At 40.6% G+C, this 11,085-nt stretch overlaps 1 protein-coding gene across 2 annotated transcripts in view; it reads left to right on the forward strand.

The window, feature by feature from the left end:
* ASXL2 (additional sex combs like transcriptional regulator 2) overlaps positions 1-11,085 on the forward strand; it is a 159,315-nt gene that overhangs the window by 136,706 nt on the left and 11,524 nt on the right. For both annotated transcript variants that reach the window (XM_011950426.1, XM_011950434.1), the window contains exons 9-12: positions 189-352; positions 3,453-3,549; positions 6,001-6,106; positions 9,510-10,227. In XM_011950426.1, the coding sequence (XP_011805816.1) occupies positions 189-352; positions 3,453-3,549; positions 6,001-6,106; positions 9,510-10,227 (1,085 nt within the window). The remainder of the gene's footprint in view (positions 1-188; positions 353-3,452; positions 3,550-6,000; positions 6,107-9,509; positions 10,228-11,085) is intronic.

Consider the following 11,085-nt stretch of genomic DNA (forward strand, 5'->3'; position numbering starts at 1 on the left):
GTTTCACCGTGGTCTCGATCTCCTGACCTTGTGATCCGCCCGTCTCGGCCTCCCAAAGTGCTGGGATTACAGGCATGAGCCACTGCGCCTGGCCAATTGTGGATTTTTTATACTGCACAGAAAGCTACAGTCTATATAGAAACAGGACTTGTGAAGGAGGCCCAAACAATCCTTTTCCGTTTTTGTAGGACAAATGAAAAGAACTAAATGTGCCGACATTGACGTTGAGACACCAGACTCCATTCTAGTCAATACAAATCTGCGAGCACTGATCAACAAGCACACATTTTCAGTCCTTCCTGGAGATTGCCAACAGCGACTGCTTCTACTACTCCCAGAGGTAGATCGACAGGTGCGTCATTGAACTCCTTAAGATTTTAAAAATAGCTGTTTATATATACTTGTAAAGTGGTATTAATGGTACTGAGAAGTAAGAATATTTTTGCATAAGTTTCTTAATAGGCGAGCTTTTTAAGGCTTAGGAAAAAAAGAAAAATTCTCCTGCCAGAATTTCAAGATTACAGAATTATTTTGACTGTATTAGGATTTAGGCATCCATAGAATGAAGTTCAGGAGGAGGCCGGTCATGGTGGCTCACACCTGTAGTCCCAGCACTTTGGGCAGCCAAGGAGGGCGGATCACCTGAGGTCCGGAGTTCAAGACCAGCCTGGCCAACAGGGCAAAACCCCGTCTCTACTAAAAATACAAAAATTAGCTGGGTGTGGTGGCAGGTGCCTGTAATCCCAGCTACTCGGGAGGTGGAGGCAGGAGAATCACTTGAACCTGGGAGGCAGAGATTGCAGTGAGCCAAGATGGTGCCACTGGATACCAGCCTGAGTGACAGAGTGAAACTCCATCTCAAGAAAAAAAGAAAAAAAAAACGTAAACTTCAGGAGAAAGAGTTGTCTTGGTCCAGTATCAACAGGATGTGGGCCAGTGCCTCAGTGGAGTCGGAAATGTCAGGAATAAGCCAAAAACATAGGTCCAGATAAATAAATACAGCTGGAAAGACAATGCAACATGGTATGAACAGTGGTGGACTTGAGAATGTTCGCAGTTTGCATTCTTTTTTTACATTTTTCTAAGAGAAACATTTATTACTTCCATAATAGAGAACTTAAAACCCAGTACAAGTTATACTTTAAAAAAAAGTAGCAAAAAGAAAATGCCAAACGTCTGGCAAGCGTCAAGGCAGGGACCAGGGAACTTTAGTGATTTACCTTGGTCAGAAATAAACTAAAGGTCTGAGACTTTGGCTTTCATCAAGGAAAACAGTGTACCAAGTCACTCCCTCTTCTGATCTTCTGTTTCCTCCCTCTGGAAAAGGAAGATAGAAGAATTATGATTTTTTAAGCTTTCTTCACTTGTGAGATTTTAAAAAATCTCAACTGTGTTCCAAGTAATGTGATAGGTCTCCCTAACCTCCAACTTTTAAGAATGTTTATTAAAATGATGAGAGGGAGATGTTTTCCTTAGTTTACACAGTAAAAGAACAAGTTACACTCTTGTTCATAGTAAGAGGATAACAGAATAAGTAAGCTACAGAATTCATTATTAGCTAATTGACTTATTGAGTTAAAACTAAATCTTTCTAATTCTGAAAATCATCTTTCTACTAGACATCATTGATAACAATTTCATAGTGTTATGAATCAGAACATGTCAAAGGAGTTCAGAGTCCATTGTCCAGAGAGCCCAAATAAATGAGGTATTCTTATAGAGGTGGGGGCAAAGAAGTGAACCCGGTTCTTCTTGGTGACTTGGTGAGTTACCATAACTCTTGTAGAAATTATAGCTTGAGGATGCCAGTTCTTGGTTAGAACAAGTTAGGCGACTGAAGTTTCAGCAGTTTTAAGAGAACCTCTTGGAGATTGCTCTCATCTTTTTGTGTGTGTGTGTGTTTTTTTTTTTTTTTTTTGAGACGGAGTCTCGCTCTGTCCCCCAGGCTGGAGTGCATTGGCTCCATCTCGGCCATCTCGGCTCACGGCAACCTCCGCCTCCCGGATTCAAGCAGTTCTCCTGCCTCAGCCTCCTGAGTGGCTGGGATTACAGGCGTGTGCCACCACACCCGGCTAGTTTTTTTTGTGTGTTTGTTTGTTTGTTTGTATTTTTAGTAGAGATGGGGTTTCACCATGTTAGCCAGGATTGTCTCGATCTCCTGACCTCGTGATCCGCCTGCCTCGGCCTCCCAGAGTGCTGGGATTACAGACGTGAGCCACCGCGCCCAGCCCGGGTATTCTTAATAGGAGGTTACTTGGCTAGTTTTTCATTTGTTAACATGATTGGAGCCTACAGTAACCTGAGTAACATTGTCCCTATGCATAGAGAATATGGAATTTCGATTAAGTGAAATACAAACTACTATCAGATGAAATTTAGAGTGTTTAAAGAATGAAAAGTTTGAAGCCGTACTTCACTGTGTGGGGTATCCAGCAATGAGCAGTAGAAAAATATTTAGACCAGAGAAAAACATAGGTTTGGATCAAAACACCTCTCTTTCAATATATTTGAAGGCCGGTGATATGGAAGAGGTAAACTTTTGTTATACAGAAAGCAGATTTGGGGTTAAAATAACTTTTTCACAGTTGGAGGATTAAACTGCAGAATATATTATCTTGTAGTGGAGTAACTTGCTTATCACTGTAATACTCAAGTAGAGACTGGATAAACTGCTTTTATAGGAACACCATTACCCTTGTACCAGTTCTCTGGAGTATGAATCAGCAGTCAGCAAACTACAGCCCACTAGGCAATTTCCAGCTGACTGCCTGATTAATGAAGTTTTATTGGCTTAAAACCACTCCTATTAGTTTTCATATTGTCCATAACTACTTTTGTGCTACCGTGGCAGAGTTGAGTAGCTGAAATCAAGCCATATGGCCTGCACAGTTAAAGTATTTGTGGTCTAGCCCTTTACAGAAAGTTTACCAATTTCTGCTGTAGAGCTGGGGGAAATGATGTTGACCCACATAGGTTTGGAAAGTAAAGTTGGGTTAAGAAGAGTTCCTCAGTCTCGAGGATGTCCAAATCGTTTTCTTAATTTTCTTCAAAAAACTGTTTTTGACTTAAAATTTACATTTAGATTTTTAATCCATCCTTTTTTTTTTTTTTACATTATTTGAATCTGGGATTCAGCTTTATTTTCTACTGGTTGGATAGCCAGTTGTTCTAGCACTTTATGTGTGGTTCTGTGAGTAGATTTTTAATTATTAGGGAATGGGTGTGAATGGAGAGAGGAGTGAGGAGAGGTGAATAGGAAAGCAATGTTTCAGAACAAAGTGATATTACATTAAATAACAGAGTTGTCCTGAATAAGCACATAGGATGAGATATTCATATTTCTATACAATTAAATATATATACATTCTTTTCTAAAATGAAAGGAAAGTCAAATACCACATGATATCTTTCACTTTCTTTGTAAGCTTTCCTTGGCTTATTCTTTGACCCAGGTTGGTCCAGATGGTTTAATGAAGTTAAATGGCTCAGCCCTTAACAATGAATTCTTCACTTCAGCAGCCCAAGGCTGGAAGGAAAGACTCTCAGAAGGTAAGTGCTCTACCTAATATGTCTCCCAGGTGGTGTGTGCACCCAGAACACCTCTCTTCCTCATCAGGTAATTTAAGCAGTTTTAGAAGGTAAAGGACAACAGGATGTTACGATAGGATAGAATCAACTATCCTGTGTGAAACATGTTGTTAGACTTTTATCTAGTGCTTATGTTACCAGGTTAACAACAGATGGAGTCCAGCAATATGTTTCTTTAATGATATAAAGCTTCCAAGAAATTAAAAAATACAGATTTTTGTGCCCTGCTCCTAAAGATTCTGATTCAGCAATTCTACATTAATGCCTAGGAATTGAAATTTTATTAGGCTCCCTAATAAGAGTGTAGAATTAGTCACTTTATGGTGCTCTGCATCCCAGTTTGGTAAGCAGTGAGATAACCTGTTTATTACTGCCTAGCTTCAATAAAACTAACAGTAAAAGCAATTGGTGAGAGCTTTTTAAAAGATCACTTCATTAAGGTATATTTCATATATTGTATTTCATATAATCTTATATATCATATATTTCATATATATATTTTATATTTCATATAATATAAAATTCAGCCTTTTGAAATGGACAGTTAATTGGCAGTCAGAACATTGTAGTAAGTATGGATCATGACCAAAAATTGCTGACTATGATCACTGGTCTGCCATGTGTGCCATGCTTCTAATGACTGTGTGTGGGCACTGCATGTAGTATCTGTCAGTACTAGCAGTTCTTCACCTCTACAGCTGAAAAACACCTGTGGTATTTTTAAAAATACTGATGTGCAGACGCCACTGTCAATGATTTTGTTTTTATTGCTCTGGGTTAGTGTCAGAGCTTTATTGGTTTTGTTTGTTGGTTTGTTTCAAAGTTTTCCCAAACGATTCTAATACGCAGACGTAAGTAAAACCACTGGCTGAATTATTTTTATTATATCTGTTTTCAGTATACATGGAATAAAAAATAGCACTTGAAAAGTCGTATACCAAAGAATAGCCTTAAACAAGTGTGAGAGACTTTAAAATATATACATTTGTAAGGAACGCGTTAGGAATGCTATTCATTGTTTATTTTCTGTCAGCTCCCTAACAATTAAGTTAAATGAAGAGCTAATATATAATCTAGATTGTTTTTTGAAATTGCTGACTTTTCCCATCCTCTTCTTTTAGAAGAAATTCTATGTAGAAGGGATCTCTTGCTCTGATTACTTTGGACCTTTCTCTTTCCTACAGATTTTTTTGGGGCAGAGACCCCCATTTTTTTTTGGAAAGATTGAAACATACCATTTCTACCAGTACCTTTCTTTAACTAACAATAAATTGGTAAAGGATTTACTTCCTCAGTCCCCGCTTTTTTGTAAGTAGGCACTGTCAGCAATGATACTGCGATTATTATTATCAGTGTTAACTTTTTTTTTAAACATGCAAACAAGTGACTGCTGTACCTATAGTCATGTGATCATATTTTATGAACAGCAACTTGGAACACTGTATATATGTGAACAGGGTTCAGTACATTTTATTCCTCATTTTCAGATACACAGTAGACTCAACAGCAGGAGTTCTGGGTTAGATTTCGACAGCCAAATCCCTCTTTTCCCAATCCTTTGCCCATGACTGTGATGTCCACGGTCCTCTAACACTTTTCCTCTCCTTCTTCTCACCCCCAGGAGGTCTTAAACTTCAAATTCTGCCATTTCTACCTCTTATTCCTTGATGTCCTGGGTATTAGAGTATAAAAGGGAGCAGCCTATCTGAGCCACAAGTTTGAAGATGGCCTACCAAGCACATTCACTGTTCTCTGCTGATGGAGTGGGAAAGATTGAGGTGGTTGGTAGTATATGCAAATAAATGGCATATTCAGAGCAGCTGGGTCTTTGGCATGTTGAGTATCTTCTTGCTAGAGCATTAGCCTGGTACAGTTTCTGGAACAATTAGAAAACCGACAACTCCAGAATAACTCCCTACCTTTTTACTGGAATCTCGAATGCTTTTAAGTAGGACCATAGCTTTTCTTTATGCAGTTAGACATAAAAAGCCTAAAATTAAGTTGCCTTGGAGAAACTGAACTTTAAAATAGTAAAAATGCCCAGTGGCATAGTTCATTGAAAGCACATCACTTTTTCTTTTAGTGGAAAATAAATTGGAAGTTCTATGTAAGAGATAAATCTGTATGGAATGTGATGTTTGGAGCGTGAGGAAGGTACCACAGGGAAGCCCAGAGAAAAGGCTGTGTCAGCCTCAGCTGAGTACTGAAAGCTACATGGAGTGGTGTGCAAACATATTTTTATTTCACCTAATGGCATTTAGGTCCTCCTTCACAGTGAGGAGGTTTGGGGAGTTGCTGTTACTTTCACGTGATAGTATTCTGATTCCTGCATGAGTCTTTCATGATTTATAAATAGTTACATGTTGCAAATAGCATTTTTCTATTGAATATCCTTTTTTGGGTACATTGCAGGTGAGTTTACACCTGAGATGCAGGTGAGAATTCGACAAGAGATTGAGAAGGAGAAAAAAGTGGAGCCATGGAAAGAACAATTCTTTGAAAGCTACTATGGGCAGAGGTAATATTAAGACAGGTTCTATAAACCAAATGTTAATTCCTGTGTATATGTCATGTAGTGCTTTATCTCATTACCCTCACAGAAGATCTAGGCCCCAGTTTCCTTCTGTTTTTTTTGTTTTTGTTTTTGTTTTTTTTTGTCTCACTGATTCTTCTTTAGGAAGAAATTTTTTCTTATTATGAATCACGGATTCACAGAATTAGATTATTCATAATCCTTTACCCTTAAAACTGTCATTGTAGGTGACATGGCTTCTTTAAAAATAAATTTTTTAGCCGGGCGCAGTAGCTCACGCCTATAATCCCAGCACTTTGGGAGGCCGAGGCGGGCTGATCACCTGAGGGCTGGAGTTTGAGACCAGCCTGAGCAACATGGTGAAACCCCGTCTCTACTAAAACAATACAAAATTAGTTGGGTGTGGAGAATTACTTGAACCTGGGAGGCGGAGGTTGCGATGAGCCAGGATTGTGCCATTGCACTCCAGCCTGGGCAAAAAGAACAAAATTCTGTCTCAAAAAAAAAAAAATACATTAAAAAAAAAAAAAACCTTGAATTAAGAGTCCCTTTCTTTGAAAAGATTGGCTTTTCTTCTGGTTATTTTATAAGATAGAAGAATACTGAAGTTCGGTTTTTGTTTTTTTTTTTTTGAGACAGAGTTTCACTCTTGTCGCCCAGGCTGGAGTACAGTGGCGCAATCTCAGACTCACTGTAACCTCCGCCTCCCGGGTTCAAGCAATTCTCCTGCCTCAGCCTCCCCAGTATCTGGGATTACAGACATGTACCACCACACCTGGCAAATTTTGTATTTTTAGTGGAGTTGGAGTTTTACCATGTTGGCCAGGCTGGTCTAGAACTCCTGACCTCAGGTGATCTGCCCTCCTCAGCCTCCCAAAGTGCTGGGATTACAGGTGTGAGCCACCACTCCCGGTCAGAATGCTGAGGTTCTGTCCACTTTTTATAGTAGTTAATTATCCCAAAATGTAGCTATCCAGAATCACTAAGGAATCTTAGGAATTCTTTAATGTGGACTATTAGAACCAACCTGTAATTAAACAGCCTGTCCTCTGTAAAAGGCACTCTGGGAGATGTACATAGCTGAATAAAGATATAAATTCTGTTTAAAAGAGGCTGTAGCCTAAATCAGTTTTTTCCCCTCAACAAAAGGTCCAACAATGAAATTGTAATAGGACATTTATAGATGGTAAGGGAGATGTTTTGTTTGAAATAGGATTGAACACCTGGACTCCTACTTGTTAGTCTCCCTTCCTCCCTTCTGCACACCAGTGGCAGCTCTTAAGGAGACCTGTAACCACAGCTTGAAAACTAAGTGCTCCTTTTCCTTGTCTCCAAGTAGTATTTATCCATCTCCTTCACAGTCATTTAGGAAATATTCCTATTGAGATTAAGAGTTCCATAAACTGTGGCCGGGTGGGGTGGCTCACACCGCTATCCCAGTGCTTTGGGAGGCTGAGGTGGGTGGATCACTTGAGCCCAGGAATTCAAGACCAACTTGGGCAACGTGGCAAAATGCATCTCTACAAAAAATACCAAAAAATTAGCTGGGTATAGTGGTGCGCGCCTGTAGACCCAGGCTCAGGTGGGAGAATCGCTTAAACCTGGGAGGTGGAGGTTGCAGTGGCCAAGATTGCGCCATTACACTCCAGCCTGGGTGACGAAGCGAGACCCTATCTCAAAAAAGAGTTCTATAAGTTGATTTTTCTACATTTTTGGTATGAGCATTGAGCTATAGAAGTGATGTTTTGTACATTTAGACTATTATTGCAGGTAGCAGTAATTCTACAAATATTTGTTCATTCCCTCCTTTTTTTTTTTCTCTTTTTCTTTCTTTCTTTTTTTTTTTTTAAAGACAGGGTCTCACTCTGTCCCCCAGGCTGGAGTGCAGTGGTACAATCATGGTTTACTGTTGCCTTAACCTCCTGGGCTTAGGCAGTCCTTCCACCTCAGCCTCCCGATAGCTGGGACTACAGGTGCATGCCACTACACCCAGCTAATTACTGTATTTTTTGTAGAGGTGGGGTTTTGCCCTGTTGCACAGGCTGGTCTGAAACTCCTGTGTTCAAGCAATCTGCCCACCTCCCAAAGTGCTGGGATTATAGGCATGAGTCACTGTGCCTGGCCCATCTCTCCTTCTTAAGCAGATAGAGCATTACAACAGTTCATGGGTCTTTCTATTGTCAACTGTTAATTTCTATCAGCATTTATAGAAAGACTGTTTTTGATTATTGCCCAGTTTTGTCCCGAGTCATTCCATCTCAGAAGCACAGTACTGACTCTTCAAAGTCACCAAAAAAGGCTCATTGATTTTATATGTTGTACAATATTCTAAAACATTAAGAAGAGTTACTAATGACCTTTACAGATTAGCCTAGCTTTTAGTCAGGCCACATTATGGGAATCTCATTGGAACTGTACCCTCAGAATATCTTAGAGACAGTCGATTTCAGAATTTTAGAGCTAAACCAAGTGGGATTTAAATGGGCTTTCCAAAAACTCAGCTATAATTCTCAGCCTCTATAGAACATTGATAGCCAGCTGTCTCCTCAGGTCCTCTTAGATTTTTTGGGCCAGGGTTTGCACAGATACTGCAGAGAAGAGTTGATTACAATCCCAGGGTGGAAGAGTCTTGGGCTTCCTTCGGTTCCCTTACAGGTAGTCTATGATGCATGCCTCCAGACAATGTGGCCCCTTTATAAGCAGAAATAATAATAACTACCATTACTGAGCTTTCATTATGTGTTAGGTAAGTACTTTATATGGATTAACTTAATTATCATAGCAACACTATGAAGTAATTAAACCTAGTGAACAGTTGAAGAAACTGAAGTAAAGAAGGCTGGTCATCTACTTAATATCACAGGGATGGTAGGTATCAGAGCAAGAATTTGAATCCAGACACTCTGACTCCAGAGCTTTCACTACTAATGATAGTAAAGATAATACATGAAGAATACCTGCTGTCTCAGGGGTTTTCCTAGGCATTGTCATCTTCCATTATCTCTAGGTATTTTTTTTTTTTTTTTTTTGAGACAAAGTCTCTCTCTGTCGCCCAGGCTGGAGTGCAGTGGCAAGATCTTAGCTCACGGAAACCTCCACCTCCCGGGTTCATACCATGCTCCTGCCTCAACCTCCTGAGTAGCTGGGACTACAGGTGCCCACCACCACGCCTGGCTGATTTTTTGAATTTTTAGTAGAGACGGGGTTTCATCATGTTAGCCAGGAGGGTCTCAATCTCCTGACCTTGTGATCCGCTTGCCTCGGCCTCCCAAAGTGCTGGGATTACAGGCGTGAGCCACCACGCCCGGCCCCATTATCTCTATTAATGAATGCTTTCAACAACATGGGCTATTTCTCAACTAGAATATTTCTTTTTTCCCCTTTTTAGTTCTGGCCTGAGCCTTGAAGATTCTAAGAAATTGACAGCCTCTCCCAGCGATCCCAAAGTAAAGAAAACCCCAGCTGAACAACCAAAATCCATGCCTGTGTCAGAGGCCTCTCTTATCAGAATAGTTCCAGTAGTTCCCCAGTCAGAGTGTAAAGAAGAAGCATTGCAAATGTCATCACCAGGCAGAAGAGAAGAGTGTGAAAGCCAAGGTGAAGTGCAGCCGAACTTCTCCACATCTACAGAGCCCCTGCTTTCCTCAGCTCTCAACACACATGAGTTTAGCAGCATTCTTCCCATCAAGTGCCCAAAGGATGAGGATCTCTTGGAGCAGAAGCCAGTCGCCTTTGCTGAACAGGAATCTGGGAAGAATCATCTCACCACAGCTTCTAATTATAACAAAAGTGAAAGCCAAGAATCTTTAGTTACATCGCCAAGCAAACCCAAGAATCCTGGGGTTGAAAAACCAATAACGAAGCCCACAACAGAAGCAGGTCCACAAGAGACCACTATGAAAGAACCTCTAACAACTCTTGTTGATCAGAGCCCAGAAAACCTCAAGAGGAAGTCTTCCCTTACCCAAGAAGAGGCCCCTGTGAGCTGGGAGAAGAGGCCACGTGTCACTGAGAATCGCCAGCACCAGCAGCCATTTCAGGTCTCACCACAGCCCTTTCTCAGTAGAGGGGACAGAGTCCAGGTGCGAAAAGTACCACCTCTCAAGGTAAGAGAATGGAGAGAATTGAAAAGGAGAGATGGTGTGAACCCTATGGTTTTGGTCATACCTACTAAATTTCAAGTAATTTGTGGTAGTTCTTAATGCAGAAGCAGTTGGATATATTTGGTAAGTATGTAACTATGGCCTTACACAAATAAAATGATAGACAGGCATTTAGAACTGCAGTCCTACATACAGATCTTTACTGGTGTTTGCATAAGGAAGGTACCTGGGCATCTAATGTAAACCAGCCCCATTCTCACTACTCGAGCTCAGAGGCAACTGATCTCAGAATCTTAGAGTTAGACCAAATAGAATTTAAATGGACTTCCAAAAAGTTAGTTATAATTCTCAGCCTCTGTAGAACATTGACAGCCAGCTATCCTACTGTCTCCTCAGGACCTCTTAGATTTTTTGGGCCAGGATTTGCGCAGATATTGCAGAGAAGAGTTGATCACAATCCCAGGGTGGAAGAATCTTGGGTTTCCTTCAGTTCCTTTACAGGGAGTCTGTGATGCATGCCTCTGGACAGTGTGGCCCCTTTATAAGCAGAAGTATTAACAATAACCACCATTATTGAGTTTAAGACAGTTACGGAAATCTTATAACCATCATGGAAATTATTGTCTGATACGACAAAATAAGAAATGTGAGACTAAGCATGAGGAGACTATTGGTATAATCAAAGGATCCTATCTCTGTACCAAGAGTACAAAGATTTTTTTTTGTTTGTTTGTTTTTTTGGAGACAGAGTCTCTCTCTGTCGCCTGGGCTGGAGTGCAGTGGCCAGATCTCAGCTCACTGCAAGCTCTGCCTCCCGGGTTTACGCCATTCTCCTGCCTCAGCCTCCCGAGTAGCTGGGAC

The sequence above is a fragment of the Colobus angolensis genome, unplaced genomic scaffold, assembly GCF_000951035.1.
Source record: "Colobus angolensis palliatus isolate OR3802 unplaced genomic scaffold, Cang.pa_1.0 Scaffold109, whole genome shotgun sequence".
NCBI lineage: Eukaryota > Metazoa > Chordata > Mammalia > Primates > Cercopithecidae > Colobus > Colobus angolensis.